This window comes from Eulemur rufifrons, chromosome 2 (assembly GCF_041146395.1).
Source record: "Eulemur rufifrons isolate Redbay chromosome 2, OSU_ERuf_1, whole genome shotgun sequence".
Taxonomy (NCBI): Eukaryota; Metazoa; Chordata; class Mammalia; order Primates; family Lemuridae; genus Eulemur; species Eulemur rufifrons.
The window spans coordinates 102,931,839-102,953,069 of NC_090984.1; the positions used below are offsets into that span (position 1 = coordinate 102,931,839).

The following is a 21,231-nucleotide window of genomic DNA, read 5'->3' on the forward strand; positions in this document are numbered from 1 at the left end:
GGCCCAGGAATACCCCAAGCCACACCCCAGCAATGAAAGATGAAGGTATGCACATGACACAGTATGGGCTAGGGAGCCCCCTGAATAAGCTAGGGTACCCCTGTGTTAAGAGAGGGAGAAGAGAGGCGGCAAACAGCCGAGGCCTTGCTTGGACAGAGCAAACCCTCAAACACTGCCACCCCAAGTTCTTGGACCACTTTTGCCCAAGGCCACCATTCTGCTGAGACGGTTTGGCCTGAGCTAAATACCAGGCTACTCTAAAGAGAAAATAGAAGGGAATGGGGGAGGCAGGAGGCAGCAAAAAGTAAAAACTGGTAGGAGGAGAGGAACAGAAAACTGCTTCCTAGGTGTGCAGAGGACAGAGAACCAGCCCCTTAGGTCTTGAGTCCCAGCTGAGGCAGCTACAGAGCCTATCTGCTCTTTCCCCATTGGGACTCCTACCCTTGCCCCAGTTCTGCGTGCTACAGAGTCCAGTGAGACAAGAGTTTCCCAAAGGTTCTTTTTCCATCATCCCTAAAAGAGTTTTAAACCTCACACCACTATCCCAGCCCACTGAACCCCACACAGGGATTCAAACTTCTGCCTCCCTCAGGGCAGCCTGGAGAAAGGGATCAACCCTAGAGAAATCATGCCAGGTCTGTAGGGACCTCTGGGTTGGAAGGTACCTCTGGGGAAGGTAGCACATCCCCAAATCTGCTGGCTCCAGGCTGGGCCCATTTGTTCCCAGAGCCCATACAATGATGAGCCTGCCCTGCTTGGCAGGACAAATGCCTAACGGAACACAAAGGCTTAAAAGGAGAGAAGGGCCCATGCCCTGCTGCTGCCTGGCAGCACACAGCCACTGGGTCATGCTCTGAACCTGCCCCTAGGCCTACAGCCCCAGTGTGGAAAGTGGGCTGGTCAGAGGCAGGCATGGCTGTGCAAACAGTCCCACCCCAAGAAGACACATGCACACTACACATATCTCACACGTGTATGCCTGGCAAGAGGGCTGGGCCCAGAGGTCATGAAGGCAGGGAGGAGGTCGAGTCAGAAGGTACCACCAAGAAACGGCCTGAAAGCAAATAACCAATGAGATCAATAGCTCCCGCAACCCTGGTAATTAAAAATCAAGGGGGAGCGCTGGATACATGGAAAGAAGGGGGAACCCCCCTTCTGCCTCTCCCAGGGCCACTGAGTGTGTGGCACAGGATTAGGAAGAGGTAGGGGTGGGGCAGGGACCACAGGCAGAGAACATGGACAGGCCTGGAGAAAATCTAACCATGGGAAAAAGGGAACAAGGAGGGGGAGGGGAGGGGACGTAAGTTTCTTGGATCTAAGTTTCCAGAAGCATGGGTTATTGCCACAGTCTCTGATCCAGTGAGCTCTTCTGGAAGAGAAGCTCTCTTCCCCTGGGAGCCCCGTCATGGGGCGGTGACATCCATCCCAAAGCTGGCTAGCAGGCAGAGGTGGTCCGAAGAGCAGAAGGGGTTGGGTAAACCATTGGCAGCCCAGAGAATCTCTTCAGAGAGGAGGGAGAGACGGCCCAGGAGCTTCAGCGTTCCATCTCCATACAGCCTCTGATCTGGGGCACAAAGCAGAAGCCAAGGGTAAAGCAGCCACAGCCACGCAGCATGGGCAGGCAGGGACAGGGCCCTCTGGGAACTACGCCTTCTGTGGGCGCAGGCTGCCCCCTCACCTCCACCTGCAGCCTCTGGGGCAGGAGGCTTCATTTCCTCAGAGATACTCCCTGACAGTATGAACGAAGACGGGGGGTTCCGGGGCACTGTGGCAAGCTGGGGAGTGTACACCCAGGCTCAGCATTATGAGATCTTCTGATAGTCTAAGAAAAGCTAGAAATCCAGCTTTTCGATATAAAATCTGATTTTTAAACCTAGGCAATCAAGGCCGGGCGCGGTGGCTCACGCCTGTAATCCTAGCACTCTGGGAGGCCGAGGCGGGTGGATTGCTCAAGGTCAGGAGTTCGAGACCAGCCTGAGCAAGACCCCGTCTCTACTAAAAATAGAAAGACATTATATGGACAACTAAAAATCTATATAGAAAAAATTAGCCGGGCATAGTGGCGCATGCCTGTAGTCCCAGCTACTCGGGAGGCTGAGGCAGTAGGATCGCTTAAGCCGAGGAGTCTGAGGTTGCTGAGCTAAGCTGACGCCACGGCACTCACTCTAGCCTGGGCAACAGAGTGAGACTCTGTCTCAACAAAAAAAAAAAAAAAAAAAAAAACCTAGGCAATCAATTCAAACATTTTAAAAAACACTCGTTAAACAATAGAGGCATGGGCCTGGGAGACTGCTACACTGTGACTACTGGGATGCGGTGAGAAGAGAGGAAATAGGGTCTCAGCCAGGTCCCTCACTGAGTGGCTGCCACTGAACAAATCTAATCACCTCCTGGAGCTCTGTTTTTACCTCTAAACTAGGGATGGAGAGTGACTCTTCTACCCGCCTCTTTCTAATGCTACAAAGATAAAAACAGAGAAGGCAGGAAAGTGGCGTACGGGGAAAATGATGAGGATGAGCAGTGCCAGGGAGGTACGAAATCTGCCCCTTCGCTGGCTGAGTCCCAGCAGCCCAAGCTATGCCACCGAATGCCTGACCTACCATTTGCTATTCCCAGGGACCCTGGGGGTGACTTCTAGGAACCTGATCCCCCAGGCTTACCAGTTCTGTCCCCATTCTCGTAGGACTCAGCTGAGAAGAAGATGTAATCCACTGTCGTTCCCAAACCCAAGGGCATCGTGGTGACCTCTGGGCGGCCATGCTGGGGCAGGAAGTGCGTATATACCGAGGTCAGGTGGAGGCAGTGCTGGATGGTACCTGTAGTCCTACAGGGACGGACAGGGAGAAGTCAGTGGACAAAAATTACTAAATTTTCCCAAGGTCACTTTCTCTGTGGGTTTTGTAAAGTTTTTTTTTTAAGGGATAATCCCAAATGACTCAATCTCAGCAAATTCCTTCCCATGCTAATGAGAGGCTGGCTGTCTTAGCTAAAATTAGCCTGGAAACAGATACATTTATACTGAGACCCCCTGACATTCTTTATCCCTCACTCTCCTCTTATTACCCAGTAAAGTATACCCAGTGCACCCCTGTCCGTGGGCCCGGCCAAAGAATGTATAGGCTCTGCACCTTCAAGAACATGGGTGGGTCACCTCTGGCTTCTGCATACCTGTATGCCCCTCTATAAGCTTAGCAAGTAGAAGGGGAAGCGAGAGTGTAGCAAAAAGCGCTCCCCCAAATCAGCCTCAGGACAGCCAGTGGGAATCCCACACCTAGACAGGGACTGGACTGAAAGCTGGGGGGAACTGGAGAGAAGGTTACCTGGGGAAGACAGGCTCAAGCTCAGATGCGTCTTCCTCAAGGACAGACTCGGCCCAACCTGCAGGTCGCTCTGTAGAGGACAGAGAGAAAGAGGTTTTCTCATCCACAGGCAGTGAGGCAGGGTCAGAACCTCTCACTCTGAAATCCCTCTCAGACCCCTGACTGGACTGCTCCAGAAGGATCAGAGGGGAAAGGGAAAGAGAAACAGTGAGGAGAGGGAGAAAACAATAAACCAAAGTCAAAAACCCAAGGAAGGCAGTTACAGAGGCCTCTAGCATAGACATCGTCTTCCTTGGCCCACCACTCTTTTTTCTTTTTTCTTTTTTTAGTATGTTTTTTTTTTAGAATAGGTATTATAGTTACATGATACAAAAATCAAAATGTAGAAAAAAATAACAGTGAAGTTTCTCTCCCACTTGCCCCCTACCACTCAACTGCCCTCTCCAAAAGTAACCAATGCTAATTCCTGGTAAATTGCTCTAGAGATTTTCTACCACATATCATCCATTATGTGTCTGTATGTATCTATGTATGTATGCACACACATAAATACATACATACACATGTGTACATATAAATATACATACATATATGCACACCATACATACACATGTGTATATATAAATATATATGCACACCATACATAATTTTTAAAAAAAGATACAAATTACCAATATCCGCAAGAAAGAGGGAACATTACTACAGATCCTACTGACATTAATAGGGTAACAGGGATCAACCCTTAGGTAGACCGACCAATAAAACAATACTCAAATTACCAAAATCAGAAATGAAAGAGGGGCCATCACTACCAACCATATAGAAATAAAAAACAACTACCAGGCAACAGAGCAAGATCCTCTCTCAAAAAAAAAAAAAAAAAAAAAAAACCTACAAGCAAATACTATAAACTATATACCAACAAATTAGATAACTTAGATAAAATGGAGAAATTCCTAGAAAGACACAACTTCATAAACTGACTAAAGAAGTAGAGAATCTGAATAGTCCTATAACAAGAGATTGAATTAATAATTTAAAAACTTCCTACAAAGAAGAGCCCAGGCTCAGATAGCTTCACTGGTGAATTCCACCAAACATTTAAAGAAAAGTTCATACAAATCCTTCACAAACACTTCCAAAAAATAAGAGGGGGAGATACTTCCCAAGTCATTCTGTGAGGTCAGTATTTCTCTGATACCAAAACTACATAAAACATCAAAAAGAAAACTGCAGATCAATATCCCTTATGAATACAGATCCAAAACTCCTCAATAAAATACTAGCAAACCAAATCCTGCAAAATATAAAAATGATTATATACTGTCATCAAGTAGGATTTATCCTAGGAATGTAAGCTTGGTTTAATATCTGAAATCAACTAATGTGATATATCATATTAATAGAATATTTAAGGACAAAAACCACATGATTATCTCAACAGACAAAGGAAAAATATTTGACCAAATCCACACCCTTTCATGATTAAAAAACACTCAAACTAGGAATAGAACTTCCTCAACCTGATAAAGGGAATCTATAAAAAACACACAGCTACCATACTTAACGGTGAAAGACTGAAAGCTTTATCCCTGAGATTAGGAACAAGACAAGGGTGTCTGCTCTCACCACTTCTACTCAACATTGTACCAAGAGTTCTAGTCAGGTTCGTTATGAAAGAAGAAGAAATAAAAAGTATCCAGATTGGAGCAGAAGTAATAAATACTATTTCCATGTGCAAGATGACATGATTTTATACAGCAAAAATCCTAAGAAATTCACTAAAAAAACTATTAGAACTAATAAATTAGTTCAGCAATATTGCAGGATACAAAATCAATATACAAAAATCATATCTCTATACACTAGCAATAAACAATCCAAATACAAAATTAAGAAAACAATTCCATTTACAATAGCACCAAAAAGAATAAAATAATCAGGAATAAATTTAACAAGTAGTATAAGACTTGTGCATTAGAAACTATAAAACATGGAAAGAAATTAAAGAAGATCGAAATAAATGGAAGGATATCCCAATTCATCAGTCGTAAGACAAGATTGTTAAAATGGTGATACTTCCTAAAGTGATCTACAGATTTGTAGATCCCTATCAAAATCCCAACTGCCTTTTTTTTGCAGAAATTGACATGCTGATCCTAAAATTCATATGGAAATGCAAAGGACTCAGAAAAGTCAAAATCATTCTAATAAATAATAACAAAGTCAGAAGACTTACTCTTTCCTATTTCAAAAGTACAGGAGTCCCCCCTTATCTATGGGGGATATATTTCAAGACCCCCAGTGGAGGCCTGAAACCACAGATAGTACCAAACCCTCTATATACTATGTTTTTTTCTATGCACACCTATGATAAACTTTAATTTATAAATTGGGCACAGTAAAAGATTAACAATGAACTAGAACAATTTTAACAATATACTTTAATAAAAGTTATGTGAATGTGATCTCTCTCTCTCAAAATAAATATTTTCAAACTGTGATTGATCATGGATAACTGAAACCAAGGAAAACAAAACCGTGGAGGAGGGACTACTGTATACAAAACTATAGCAATCAAGATAGTGTGGTGCTCACTTCGGCAGCACATATACTAAAATTGGAACAATACAGAAAAGATTAGCATGGCCTCTGCAGAAGGATGGCGCACAAATTCGTGAAGCATTCCATAATTTTTTCTTTTCTCCTCATAAAAACAAAAACAAAAAAACAAAAACAGGGTGTGGTATTGCCATAAGGATAGACATAGATGAATGGAATAGAATTAAGAGTGCAGGCCGGGCGTGGTGGCTCACGCCTGTGATCCTAGCACTCTGGGAGGCCGAGGCGGGTGGATCGCTCGAGGTCAGGAGTTCGAGACCAGCCTGAGCAAGAGCGAGACCCCCGTCTCTACTAAAAATAGAAAGAAATTATATGGACAACTAAAATATATATATACAAAAAATTAGCCGGGCATGGTGGCGCATGCCTGTAGTCCCAGCTACTCGGGAGGCTGAGGCAGTAGGATCGCTTAAGCCCAGGAGTTTGAGGTTGCTGTGAGCTAGACTGACGCCACGGCACTCACTCTAGCCCGGGCAACAGAGTGAGACTCTGTCTCAAAAAAAAAAAAAAAAAGAATTAAGAGTGCAGAGACCCACGTATCTGTGGTCAACTGAGTTTTGACAAGGGGAGAGATGAATGGAAAGTGACTGCTGATGGGTATACAGTTTCTTTTGTGGGTGATGAGAATGTTCTAAAATTAGACTGTGGTAATGGCTGTATAATTCTGAATGCATACTTTAAATGGGTGGATTTTATGACATGTGAATTTCATCTCAGGGATGCTGTTTAAATAAAAGGATAAGGGAATGCTATGGACAACTTCATGCCAATAAATGTGATAATTTAGATGAAATGAAATGTTCCTTTATATACCTTACATTTTTCCTGTTAAATTTATTTCTATATTTTTTTTGTTCCTATTACAAATAAGGTCTTTTTTTATTATATCTTTTAACAAATATATCAGTATTTTTATATATGAATACTACTAATTTCTGCATATTAATCTTGTACCCGCCACCTTCCAGAATCACCTCAGTGCTTCATGCTGATTTTAGTTCTCTTGGATCACCAGTTATATAATGATATCATCAGCAAGTAATAATTTACCCCCTCCTTTCCATTTTTACACTTCTATTTTCTTATATTGCTATTTCTAATTCTGTTGGCTGGTATCTCCAAACACAGCTAAATAATAATAGTGTCATCCTTGTCCTGCTCTTAACTTTAACAGAAATGCTGCTAAAGCTTCTTTTTTTAAATAAGATGCTGATTTTGGAGTTGAGATAGATATATTTCAACAATGTAAGGAAATATCCATTTTTTTCTTAATTTAAGAGAGTTCATTTTAAAAGAATCCAGAATAGAAGCTGAATGTTAACAAATGTCTCTTCAACATCTTAGAGAGGATGACGTGGGTTTCATATATTTTAACAGGTTTCATATATATGCGTGATAAATTATATTAATAGATTTCCCAATATTGAACTATCCTTAATTTTCTAATAAACTCCAATTCATCATGGTATATTGCTCTTTCAATGTGCTGTTAGATTTTGTTTCCTAATCTTCTATTTAAAATTTTTGCATCAATATTCCCAGATGGAGAATATTGGAGTCTGTAGTTTTCTTTTTCTGTGTAATTACTGTCAGGTGCTGGTGTCAATATACTTGTTTCATAAAAAAAAACTTGGCCCCTTTCTTCCTCTGTGCTCTGTAACAACTTAAATAGTAAAGGAATTACAGATTCTTTAAAGGCTTGAGGACATTCCCTGGTCAATCTGAGCCTAGTGTATTGGAGAGACTGCATCTCTGAGAACTTTTTCTATTATTTTTCCCCCATGGTAATTAGTTTATTTAGACAATCTTCCCCCAGAATCAGTTTTAGTAAGTTACACTTATATACCATCTAAATTTTCAATTTCTTTCACACTTAATTGAGCAAAAAAACCTATTATTCTTTTTTCTTCTGCATCTGGACACTTGTTCCTGTTCCTTCAACCCCCACTTAAATAGGATGGGCTTATTTAACTGGCAGCTGTTTAGCACCCAAACAACCACTCTTAAGAGTTTATTAGTTCTTCTGTTTTCTAAATTATTCCCATTTTAATCTTCTTTCCTTTTGCTTTCTTTCCGTTCCTTTTTTCTAATTTCTTGAATTGGATGCTTAATTCACTTACTTTCATCCTTTTATACCTATTAGTATAATTCAATGATTCTAAATATTCTATGTATTAATAATTCTATGAATTTTTCACTGAATACTGTTTTAGCTAATCCCACAAATATATGGTATTTTTGTTGTTGTCATTTTCCAGATACTGTGCGGTTTCAGTTTAAATTTCCTCCCCAAAGTTAATGACACAAATTGGCATGTTTTGATATGCACAGTTAGGTTGGATGAACTAGAAATATTATTTGTTAGCATATCTAGACAGATCCTTTAGAATAAAGAACTCCCACACTGTAATCTCCTTGTCGACACTTAAGTCTTCCATTCATGGCCTTTTAAAAATAAGTATAGTTTTTTAGCTTTGGAAGGGCATGTTCACGGTATGCGGTGAACAGGTGTGTTGACCCAAATCTAACCCCAATTTTGTAATAGTACTGTTATCTTGCACTGTTGGTGAACTGGGTAGTTACCCCCATAGAACGGGTCTTTTTTGCTTACAAAGTGATTGTCAGTATGTGTTTTAAGGGTTCTTGGTTTAATTTTGTTTGTTGTTATATTGAAATGTTTATTTTTATGTTTCGTTCAAGTAACATCACTGATTTAAATAACCTGTTCTTAAGATGAAATTATCTATGTGGCATCTCGTTACTGTTTAACTTTAGGATTTTGTGATCTTAAAACCCTGAGCCATTGCTCCCCTGCCTGAGCCTGACTGATACAAGCACTTATCCCAGTTCTTGAACATGCTAGTTGCTCAATACAGGGTGGCCATCACTATTATTATTCTATCCCCACAGCTGTAATGATACTTTAGCTTTGCAATTAAAAGGGTATTGAGGCATGGTGGCTCACACCTGTAATCCTAGCACTTTGGGAGGCTGAGGCGGGCGGATCGTTTGAGCTCAGGAGTTCGAGACCAGCCTGAGCAAGAGTGAGACCCTGTCTCTACTAAAAAAAAAAAAATAGAAAGAAATTACCTGGACAACTAAAAATATATAGAGAAAAAAATAGCCAGGCATGGTAGCGCATGCCTTTAGTCCCAGCTACTTGGGAGGCTAAGGCAGAAGGATCGCTTGAGCCCAGGAGTTTGAGGTTGCTGTGAGCTAGGTGACACCATGGCACTCTAGCCCAGGCAACAGAGCGAGACTCTGTCTCAAAAAAAAAAAAAAAAAAAAAAGGGGGGTACTGAGCCACTGATATGTTCGCTGCTCTATGCAAATTGCCAGTTCAAATTAAATTCCTATAAGAAAAAAATAAATTCAGTGTTCACTAACAGTTTTCCCAGCCATTGCTTGTTTGCCTTCAGTTACTCCTCTAGTAGTTTCTTCAAGAAAGGTTGTATAAAATGCTTGAGCCATACCTTCTTTCCTTGAGCCTTGATCCACTGTCTTCTAGAGTCAGATGTAATGTTAAGAAGTCTGAAGTCAACTGATTACTATTATGCTTAAAGGCAGCTCAATTTCCTTGTGCAACTGCCCAAAAGATTCTTTTGTCCTTGAGTTCTAATAACTTCAACAGGATGTCTTAATATTGATTCTCCCATATCATTTTTTACTGAGACATGATATGTCCTCAGTCTGAAAATTCACATCTTTCCATTTTGGGAAAATCTTTCTTAAATAATACATTTAAATATTCCTTTTGAGCTATTATATTGGTTATCTTTGTGAACTCCAATTATGTGTATTTTTAATTTCCTTCATCTTTTACTTACTGTCATTTTCTCTTTAATCCTTTTTCTCCTTTTACTTCTATTTTATTTTCCTTGATTTTTTTGTTTTGTTTTGATTTTCTGACTCAGTCTCTTGCCTTGTTTTCAGCAGTATCTATTCCCACTTGTGCTGCATTCAATTTTGTCTTCACTTTTTGTAATTTTTATTCTACTTCTTTTCTGAGCTCTGCAGCTTAAATTTCACCTCCTGATATCTTGCCAGGTGTCTGAACTTATTTTATAAAAGTAGTTAATTTTGGTTTTTTGCTCTTCTTTTACAAAGGCAATTGCTTCATTTTTTTTTATTCACAGGAAAATAATCATAATTTCCATATGCTTCATGGCAACAATTTTTATTTCTGAAGTATTCTTTATCTGCCTCTTGTTTTCCCATTCCTTCCTCCTTTTTTTCTTACAGTATTTTAGTACAGATCCCATGTTGTTCCTTTTGAGAATTAGTTGAGGTTTTTCTGCACCAGCTACTTGTACAAAGTTTATATAAGGGAACAACCGGGTATGCATTTGAAGTATCAGGAATTTTCCTTATGATACAGCATTACATAGGAGTCCTTTTAATCTTTACTCTTCCCCAACCAAAAGAGATATGCAGTTTTGTAAGTATGTCATCTGCCCTCTACCACTTGAACAGACTCCACTTAATGCAAATATGGCTTGATTCCTTGATCAGTCCTTCCTCCACTGCCTCTTAGGATCAAAACAGGTCTAAACACTCTCCTATTGCAACCTCTGCATTCTATTCTTGTTGAAAAAACAAGGAATTTTGATTTTGTGCCTCAAGGTACACTCCTCACTTGGAGAAATGCACTCTGCTGGTTGAGATCCGTGTAGGGCCACAGGCAAGTCTCTCCAAACCTCCTTCAGCACCCCTGCACGATCTCCAGTACTTCTTGCAGCTATTTCTTCCGTGTTGTGGTTTATGGTTTCAGATATCTTCAGATCTCCTAGTTTGCCAAAAATGGAGCCTGAATTTCTTTTTTCCATTCCCCTTGTTGCCTTGGAGTGGTTTCAGAGACAAGAAGGGGAGAATGCCAAGTATTCAATGTGGAAGTTCTCAGTAGGACCAACTTTTTATTACAACAGTCACCGTATGATTTTCCAAGTCCTATCATGTGTATCTTCTCCCCTATACATACTTTATAAACCTAAAAAGGTTAAATGGCTTACTGAAGGCCTCAGAGCTAGGTAGAATTCAGCTCTCTTGATTCCTGGTCTAGCGCTCTTACCACGATGCATATCCGTGCTCACATATGGCCACTGAAGTCAACTGACCTTCATTCTAAGTCTACTTATTACCAAAAGCTAATCTCTAAGAATCATATCTAGGAAAGAGCAGAAAACCACATAACTGACAAAGATCAGGGGTGAGGAAGAAAGAAAACCAAGAAAACAGGCTTAGTTTCCATTACCTTGCTTAGTATCTGTCACTCCTTCCATGAGAACCAGTCCCACTGGTCGCTGACAAGCAATGGTGCAGAAGCGGAAACGTAACAGGAAGTCTCGGCCATATTTACGTCTCTCTGTAAACCAGGAAAAGCCACATATATAGTGAAAGAAAGGAAAAGGAGTCACCTGCTGAGACCCCCTTAGTACCAAGAAACAAAGACACAAAGGAAGTCTGGCTCTAATGACAAGATTTTCCAGCAGCAATAATTTAAAGTCCATTTTAATGAGTGACAATGGGGAGGACAGTGAAAAAAAAAAAAAAACAGAGGAACTTGCTAAGAGAACTGAGGGGATTACACTTTCTCTTGTCATTAAGGTGCCAGCTTTCTCCCAAAATGGGCATAAAAACACAAATGTGACACAAGCTCACCTGATCTCTTGGGGTGACAGGTGGTGACATACTGACAGCAGTCGGTGATGCCCAGGGAGCTGGGCCACAGGGGGGCCTGCAGCTTCCTCTGGTAAAGCTGATGGGAGAAGTCTTCCTGTCCAGATACCTGCAAGGAAAGAACAGGGTGGGAATGAGGAAACCAAGAAAGACAAAGGAAATAAGAGCCCATGTTTTGGGACTTGTGGACAAATACACACACAATCACACACTACACACATGGTATAAGCAAGCCACATGAGTCTCAGGGGAAGGTTAAAAATAAGGAGCTACTTCAACCATTACTTTTTCACTAGAAACTGAAATGTCCATGAGACAGGAATGAGGATTAAAAGAGTGAGGTACGTGAGTCAAGGACAACAGAACTGCAGGAACGTGTGGTTCCCTAAATTTCACCTCAGAAAAATCTACACAATTCTCCACAGGAAATATCAACTCTCAGGGGCTTTAACTTGCAACAGGAAAAGGTTTATCCTGGTTTTTGGATCTTCTAGATCAAAGTCTAATATCTTGAACCTATTACTGGGAAACCACAGGGTCAAACCAAATGGGAAAGGCACCAAAGCACTTTACCGTATCTATGTCACCATCCTCGGTCAAAGCCAATGAGCAGCCTGGGAACGGACAGAACGTAGTAGGGGAAATATTCGGCAACATCAGTCATCTGCACATCTCCAACGTGTGTAGCAAAATCCCCTTTATTGCATTTAACAACAACAAATACTTGAATGCCAAGAGACACTAGCTAAGTGCTGGGGATAGAGCGGTGATAAGACATAATCCCTCTGTCCTTCAAGGGCATAAATTTTCAAAATGTAAACTGAAATAAAACAGACCTGGAATTTAATGGCCATTGAATAACTGTGTGACTTTGGGCAAATCAGTTAACCCTCTTGGGTTCAATAACCTCTACTGTAAAATGGGATAATAATACCATGTATAATTAAGAATCTTAACCACTACCAGGTGTTGACTGCTTCCTTTGAACCAGGTCCTGGAAAATACTTTACATGCATTATTTAATCCACTCAAAAAACAAAAAACACCTCTGAAGCAGGTTGCATTTTATTATCCCTGATGTATAAATGAGGCAAATGCGACTTAAGAAAGTTAAGTAACCTGCTCAAGGTGGCAGAGCAGGGATTTGAACCCAGGACTGTCTGGCGTCAAAGCAAGTGCTCTCGTTCACTGTGCCCAACAGTGCCTGTCACATGGCAGGCACACAGTAAATTCTTCTTCCCATTCCCTGAGCGCCTTGATTATAGCTCCTTCAGTGCAAGATAATGCCTTTCTCTGCGCACTTGGCAACTACGACATTGCTGGCACTTGAGTAACCTCATTAACATAAAACCCCAAAGTGCTCAACAATAATTCAATCATTTTGTGTGCTTTTCCCCCTGTGCCTTGCCAGAAATTAAGCAATAGGTTGGATCAGTAGGGGCAAAACTGAGGAACAAGAGGATTAAGTGACATATAAAAAAATCAGCACAAGCTGATAAAGCTATGAGGTATCTAACCTATCAACATTCAGCAGTTAGAAGGAATGAGATAGATCCAAATTGTTGAGGAAAAAAAAAAAACATGCTACAAATGAAACATACAATAGCATATCATGTTTATAAAATACACGTGATAGATCACCTATTAGCTGTTATAAGCAATTACAGTATAGCATTTGAGGGCAAAAGCTCTGGGGCCAGACCACCTGGTTGCAAGTCCTGGCTCCACCACTAATGACCTGCATAACCTAGAGCAAATTACTTAACTTGTCTACACCTTAGTTTCCTTATTTACACAATGAAAGCAATAATAGAAATTATAAAAATTAATAAGTTAATACATGTAAAGTGCTTAAAATAGTCCCTGGGACACAGTAAGTGCTTAATAAATATAAATTTTGATTATAATATCATAGGAACATAGATATCACTGTAAACGTATAGCAAACAATCTAGAAGATGGCCACCAAACTTAGAACAGTCATTACCTGACTCTAAGAGGAGAGGGTAGGGAATGTAGGTAATAAAGGAGGCTTGTGCTTTATTTTATAATGTTTGAATTCTTGCAAGTATGTACTTACGCATTACTTGTGAATTAAATTAATGATAAAAACGGAAAGGATTCCAATACGCCAAAGTACTCGAGAGATCCTAGCTTCCAGGCTTGGGCACAAGCTATTCAGCATAACAAGAAAAAGCAGGAAGGAGCCAGAACAGGTGTAACTGAGGGCCCTGCCACAGAAGCAGCACTGGATGCCAACACCTGAATCTCTCCCTAGACCACGTTCCCACCCCCACAGTGGCCTCTCCCACTTCACCTTCCAGGCTGGCATCCCATGGTACTGGAGCTCTCCGTCTCTGATGAAGTTGTAGAGAGGGGAATCAGGGACAGAATTCAGGTCCCCGCACAAGATGATGGGGCAGTGGCTGCCATCTGACAATCTGGCCACCTTGTCCACTTCTGCCAGGAGAATGGCCATCTGGGCCAGCTTGACGTCACCCCGGCGTGGGTTGTAAAGGACGTGGGTATTTGCCACACACAGGGGGGCCACTGAGACTTGCCCCAGGACTTCTGGGACTAGTGGCTGCAGCAGCAACACTAAGCCCACGTTGTCCCGATTGAGGAGCTCCAAGCCAGGCCGGAAGTACTCCACAGGGCTGGCGCAGAGCAGACGGAATCTGGTGGGCTTGTAGCAGACAGCACAACCATCCGTTTTACACCCAGTCCTCCTCTTATAGAAACAAGTGAAGCCTGCAAGGAAAACCCCACCAAGGAGCTGGGTCAGAGTCCTCAAAGCCTGAGTATCTTCCAAGCAGCAGTAGCAGCCCAGGTGTGCATGCCTAAGGCACTGTTCCTACCACTCGTTACGGGGAGCCACCCTTGCCACTTCCTGGGCTCCAGAGAGGTTCCCTTACAGTTGTAACCAAATGACTGAGGGGCTGGAAGGGGATGGAGGAAAGGAAGGGTATGCAGCAATATAACATTATAGGAATTTAACGGGACACAGAATCTGGAGTCAGACAAGTTGGAATCCTAGCTCCACATCTACTAACTTTGTAGCCTTGTGATTTTAAGAAAGTCACCCAAATCTTCAGAACCTCAGTTTCCTCATCTGGGGTAATAATGCTCAGTCTCACCACATTGGTTACTTTAAGGATTAAATGGCAATATATGTCAGAATTGCTTTAAAAACTGCAAAACTTTACTTTCGCACCCACACATGGAAGGAGCTAGCTCACAGGTGAGACTGAGGGTTTACTAAGAAGAAAAAGATGGGGTCTTCAGGAGAGAGTAGACAGGGATGTAGGAAGAAAGGCTGGCAAAGATGCCACAGAGCTGCATTACCCATCATTCGCAGAGAAGGCTCCAGCTGCTCCCAGTAATGATCTTCCTGGACTTCCTGGAGGCACAGGATCTGAGAAATTGACGGGGAAACCAATCACTCCAGAGTGCTAGAACGTGACTCCCACCCTCTAGGAGCAAGCACAAAAGCCAGGTGGAAAGCTGCTGCAGATCTTGGGTAGGGTCACACTGAAACTTCCCACAGGGCTGACTCTTCCCAGACAGTCACCAACAGCAAGAACAGGCCCAGACTTAAGCTGAGGAGACCAGACATGTGTGCTGTATTTACCTGCTCCTTAAATCCCTCAAGTTTCCCTGCCTGCATAAGGGGGGCTGGAAAATGCACACCTAGGGAAAGTCTTCTCAGCATCTGCCAAAACCTCATTGACTCTAGGCAGGCAAGTTCCAGCCTAAGCCGGACTCTAATGATTTGAACAACTATGGGCATGAACTCATCTTCTAAGGGCATTTGGAAATAGACTGGATCCAGCAGCAATTCAAGATGGCACTACCCCATCTTCACTCACATCAGGGTCCCAGTGCTGGAATTCCTGCAAGAGGTTCGAGAAGCGATAGTTCCAGTTGAGGATGTCCGGATGGCAATGCAGATAGAGCTCTGAGCTCTGCTGCATCAGGTCCTGAGCCAGGATGTTATAAGACATCAGAGTGAACTGGAATTGAGGGCCATCCCCTGCCTCCAGGCCCTGAGCATCAGGCTGAGTGGTGGAGAAATCCTCCCATTCTCTCCACAAGATTTCTGCAAAGGGGTTGGGAGAAGAGTTCCATGACAAGCACATGTTATCCAGAGGCACCACCGTCTCCACTCCTGACTCAGTAACAGTATGCCTGAAGTTCCTTTTTCCATCTTCCCTGTCACCTAACCCTCTCTGTGGTGATTTAAACAGCATTCTAAGGACAGTCTTCAGACTAGATGGTACAAAGCCAGAGACAATCTTGGCCTATTCACCACTGCATCCCCAGCGCCTAGCACCTCATAGATGCTCCACAATATTTACAGGCTGATAATCTCTCACTTTTGATAAATCCATGACTCTCTGGAGAATCACTGAGAAGGGTGTGCTTAACAGTCACCTGACGTTAAAGAAATTTCTAGAGTAATTTCAGCCTTGGGTGTTTTCTGACCCCTAAACCTGGAAAAGTCCGTGGGGCTAGAGACCACAATGTGTCCCCCATCTTCCCTATAGCGTATGACAGCATAGCAGATTTAAAACCTATTTGAGCCACATTACTTTCTTCAAATTTTAATGGACTCCCAATATGTAACACAAATAAAGTTATTCTAGTAGAGGCAGAGTAGAGGCCCTGAGACCTCTCCACTCCTATCCCCAGAAAACCCTTGGGTCACCTTCAGAGAAATGACAACGTGGGGAATCAGAACTAGGGTCTGGCTTCAGTTCTTCACTGCCTTGCCGTATAACTTTAGGCACGTCCTGATACCTCTCTGCACTGTGATTATTTCATCTGTCAGACCTTAGGGCTGGATAAGATGATCTATAAGTTCCCTCTAAATATGACACCACAAGATTTGCAGAAAAAGCAGAATGCAGTGGCAGAGCTCCCCACCAAAGAACCTTCTCTTTAGCAATGGTCTGCCCACCCCCGAGACAACGTGCTGCCCTGGCTAATTCAGCCAGCTGTCAGACTCACCATGATAGGGTATTTCCATTGGGGGAGGCTGCAATTGCCCCAGGCCCTCAAAGGACCAGAGGGGAGCCTCTTCCTGGGGCATAGGCTCAGGTGCTATGCTCCAGGCCACCACCGCTGGGTCCTCTTCCCATTGCTCTGCAGCCAGAGCACCCATTGGGAGAACAGCACAGTCTGCATACTGGTGCACCGTCTGCATGGGGACAGCTGCCCACATAGGGCCCTCAACCTCTGGCAGTGGCTCCTCTCCTAGCATCTCGGGGAAAGGCTCATCCAGGTTTTCTGCTTCCCGCAGGTCACTCAGCTGCCTACTGGACCACTTTTCCTCTGAAGCAGCATGCTGTTCTCCAGAATTATCCATCAGAAGTGCCAAGCTGCTCTGGGCGAGTCCCTTATCTGCAAGGGGACCCTCACTTGCAGTTGAAAGCACCTGGCTTGACCCTTCTTCTCGCCACTGCTGCAGCAGGCCCTCACACTCTTCCTGGTCAGGGCCCCGAGGAGCCATTGCAAAGTTGCCCTCTACCTGGGGGGACGAGCTCTTCGCCAGGAGGGCATTTTTTCGACATGTGAAGAAAGCATCTGAAGAAAGCCAAAATACCAGATGATAAGAAGACCCACCCACACTCTTCTCCCAGCTAGACCATAAGCCCCATATAAGCAAGAACCATATCTACCTTGCTCACCATACCATCACTGAGCCTGCACACCTTAATGCCTGGAACATCATCATCACCCTCAGAGCAAAATGCTTACTATGTGCCAGGCACTGTTCTAAGTGCTTTATAAGTATTAGCTAATTTATATGGTAGAGAGCTGATAAATATTCAGTGCCTGAATAAAAGAATGCCATCTCACATAATCTAGACCACAGATGGGCACACATAACCCCACCCCTTTTATGTGAACGTTAAGACTACTATTAACATCAATTTTCTGGTTCTAAGAACCATATTACATTGGAAACAGCACTTGACTATGAATCAGAACTCTAGGTTACGGTCTATCACTGAAATGACAAAACTAACTGACCTCGACCATTGCCCCTAGTCAGATGGAGTGACTGTAAAATGGGGACAAGAGAAGTCTGAACTAGATAATCTCCAAGAGCTTTTCTAGCTCTATAAATTCCCCAATTTATGAACCCATTCCAAAAGAAAAAGTCCTAAAGTAGACATTCTCAAAATCTATACAATTTACTTCTTAGCAAAGGCCCTTGGGCCTCTTCTCAAAGCTATTTATTCTCAAAGCTACTTATCTTCTCAAACTTCATTATCTGGTTTTTCCATTCCACAACAATCAGAGGCTATAAATTAGAAGATGCCAACAACTGACAGTAAGAGATAGCTGTCATCTCTCTGCTACAGCAGCCACAAATGACAGCCAACAGGTAAGAAAGCAGGTGGGAAAACCTCTAAAATTAGAACTCCCAAAATCTAAGTACAGTATTTTGGTGAGAGCAAACAACCAACACACACTAAATTATTTATTTACAGCACAGGACAAGTGACATTCATGATGCTGACCCTCAATCACTTAGAGATTCATTTTATTGCCAATGTTTTTAAAGGCAAGAAAAATCTTCAAACTGGCTCAAATGTTGAAAGATGGTTCAAATATCTTGTTTATGGCCTATGTATATTTACATTACGTTCCCTAAAGGAGTGGTTTTCAGCAGGGGTGATTTTGCCCTCAGGGGACATTTAGCAATGTCCAGAGACACTGTGGTTGCCACAACTGTAGCAGTGCTACTGGCATCTAGTGGTTAGAGGACAGGGATGCTGCTGAATATACTACAGTGCAATGGACAGACCCACAACAAATGATCTGGCCCAAAATGTCAACAGTGCTGAGACTGAGAAATGCTGCTCTAAACCCACAGGCTGGGTTGCTGGCCTTTAGTCTCAGGGGCTTGCTAGTTATCTGCCCCTTGAAACATCCTCTGTGTATACCAAATAGCAGAGGTTCTACGGTTTATATACATAAAGTTAGCAGCTTTCAAATGTGGCAGTTTTTTGGTGGTAGTGGTGGTGGTGGTGGTTTGTTTTACAGCAGAATGCTTTTATTAAAAAAAAAAATCTTATCTAGAAACCAGATACACAAATTAAACACAAATGGAACTACTTTAATGTGGAGTGGGGATGGGACCTCCTCTGAGATCCCTAGAAATTACTGGTCTGGAAACTTCTGGACTAGTACACTATATCACTAAGACTGCCATATGGACAACGGAAGAGCTCCAGAAATGATAGCAACCTGGTTAAAGGAATATGCTTAGTTCTCGGAAAACAATTACTTCTGTGGAGTGTCCCATTCCTCAGAAGTATGGACACACAAGACATTCCTGAATTCACTGAGTACCTACTATACACCAGGCAGTGTGTTAGCACAAGAGATACAGCGAACAAAACAAATATGACCCTGGCCTCCTGAAGATTGCATTCTAGTGGCAGATACACAGTAAAAAAGTATATTTAAAATACTTTTATATGGAATATATTATCAATTACACACACACATTATGTAAAATTCCAGAAAGGAAAAGCACAGAATACACAGTTGGAGCCCTTGTTTCTAAGAAAGTACTTCTTGGTCCTTCCCCTAAATTGCAGGAGAAAAATCTGGGTGTTCTGTGGGATCTCAGAAGGAAACTGACGGTCGCATAAAATCCTCTGGAATTTCAAAAACCAGGAATACAGGGTGCTGGCAGATTATAAAAAAGCAAAGGAATAGCCCTCCCTCCTCTATTTAAGGTATCAACTGGCCATTGCTCCTACTCCACCACATCTCTCTCCAAACGCACAGGAAGAATGCTTCTAAGCTGAGATTTAAATGTCTCTGACTTCTGAGCATTTGTTTTTCAACCAAAGACACTGGTGAGAGAGGAGCGAGAGCTGACAGGTGAGTTGTGAAGTTAACCTGGGGAAGAAACGTAGCCCGGGACTTCAGCCCACAGCCCTCCCAGGGCCGACCCACCTCTACCTGCAGAGAATTCGGGCACTCGTCCTGACCCGGAGTTGCCATCCCTCCCCGACCCCCCAGGGCAGTGACTCAGCCGGCCCCAAAACCTCTCTGCACCCCCAGGGCCAGGGAAGGGTAGCCCTGCCCCATCCGCAGCCCCCCTCCACATTAACCGTGGCCCGACGTCACCGGACTACAGGTGTGACGAGGGAGCCGCCCACGAGGGTCGTCGGCCAGGCCCAGGCCTCTTGGGGTCAGGAGGGGCCCCGCGGGCCAAGGGCCAAGGACCGCCTCGCCACGCCTTGGCACTGCCCGGGGGACGGTCCGAGGCCCGGCGCGCCGCACGCTGCCTCAGGCCCGCGGAGCCCCGCAGAGGCGGGCCCGGGCCGGGCTCCTGCCTGTCGAGACGCGGGGCCGGTACCTGAGAGGGCGCGGAAGAGGCGCGCGGCCGGCAGCAGCAGGTAACACAGGCACGACGCGATCATGGCCGGCGCCGGCCCCCCGTAGCCCCTCCTGGCCGCCGCCCGCAGGGTCTCCCTCAGCTCGGCCCCGCCCCCGGCCGACCCACGTGGCGCCGCCGCGCGCGCTTCAACAACAACTTTATTGGGAGCGCGGAGCCGCGGGGGAGCTCGCAGGGGGTGGGAGGAGGCGTTTCCCACGGCAACGGGGGGAGGTGGGGGGGAGTCTGGCTCCCGGCCGGCCGCCATCGAAGCGCCGGGTTTTAAAATTTATAGTGTCTCGCTGGAGGCTTCACAGTATTACTCAAAGTTCACAGTTTATTCCCACTTATGCTGCTAACTAGGTGTCCACCTTGGGATCATTATCTAGCTCTCCCCGCCTCAGTTTCCTCATCTGTTGAAATGAAGGGCTGGTCTTTAAGGCTCCACTTAGCCCTGATTCTGTAATCTACCCCTTCTCAGCCCAGAGGAGAGGGAGCGAGTTCTTCCCCATTTTCCTCCTTTTCTTGCCTCTACTGCCTTCCCAGCTCAGATTCTAGGTCACAAATAGACTCCTCCCTTGCTTCAGCACCTAAGATTTGGTCTCCTCCACCTGTTCCAAATAGGCCTTCTTTTCCCTAATCCGGAAAAAATGAGGTGTCCCATTGGTAAGAGAGTCAAGAAAAACACTTCCACAGGCCAGGGACCAAGTCTGGCTGATGGTTTGTTTACCTTGAGGCATCTCCCTAGCGCCTAATACGGTGCAGGCACACATCAGGGACCAAATAAACCTTGGTTGACTGGTTGAACCAAGCAGATGTCACTAAATGAAGGCCAGTCCATTCATCACTTCTGTGCCACCCAAAGACCTATTGGAGTTTCTCTTGCTCAACTCCCCCACCCTCAGTCTTCTAGTCTCAACCCTGCTCTGAGGAAGGAAGGACTGTATAATATGCCCAATTTCAGTACCTAGTGTCTGAGCTGTGTGATTTCCAATTTGCGGCTGGAGCCTTGTTTGTTCAGGGAAGCCCTCTGGGGAGTCACCAGATCCTGGACCGGCTGGGTACATCATAACACTGAAAGGCTAAAAGGAGGAAGAAGGAGGGAGGAAGAAGGAGAGAGTCAGTATTGTGTCCTTCCCACTATGTACACTTGCCCTTCAGGAAACAGCACTCATCCCTTTCTTTGCCTGAGATGAAGCAGAGGCCATA

The 21,231-nt window shown here is 43.8% G+C and overlaps 1 protein-coding gene and 1 non-coding gene across 2 annotated transcripts; one reads left to right on the top strand and one right to left on the bottom strand.

Moving 5' to 3' along the window:
• Nucleotides 1–1,321: 1,321 nt before the first annotated feature.
• Nucleotides 1,322–20,106, bottom strand: ANGEL1 (angel homolog 1). Its single transcript, XM_069465151.1, has 10 exons — nt 20,005–20,106; nt 16,629–17,204; nt 15,488–15,717; nt 14,964–15,033; nt 13,936–14,369; nt 11,601–11,727; nt 11,194–11,304; nt 3,321–3,390; nt 2,661–2,824; nt 1,322–1,564 (listed from the first exon to the last, which is right to left on the bottom strand). The coding sequence occupies exons 1-10, from the start codon at nt 20,066–20,068 to the stop codon at nt 1,404–1,406; spliced, it is 2,007 nt and encodes a 668-aa protein (XP_069321252.1). The 5' UTR covers nt 20,069–20,106; the 3' UTR covers nt 1,322–1,403.
• On the top strand, nt 5,911–6,017 carry LOC138381019 (U6 spliceosomal RNA). The gene has a single exon (XR_011232974.1). It is a non-coding gene; the product is annotated as a U6 spliceosomal RNA (small nuclear RNA).
• Nucleotides 20,107–21,231: the final 1,125 nt, after the last annotated feature.

Coding starts and splice junctions, on each gene's coding strand:
- ANGEL1 (XM_069465151.1), bottom strand. CDS start 20,068: ATGATCGCGTCGTGCCTGTGTTACCTGCTGCTGCCGGCCGCGCGCCTC. Junction 14,370..14,963: donor GCCTTCTCTGCGAATGATGG/GTAATGCAGCTC, acceptor TTTTCCTTGCAG/GCTTCACTTGTTTCTATAAG. Junction 2,825..3,320: donor CTTGAGCCTGTCTTCCCCAG/GTAACCTTCTCT, acceptor CCGTCCCTGTAG/GACTACAGGTACCATCCAGC.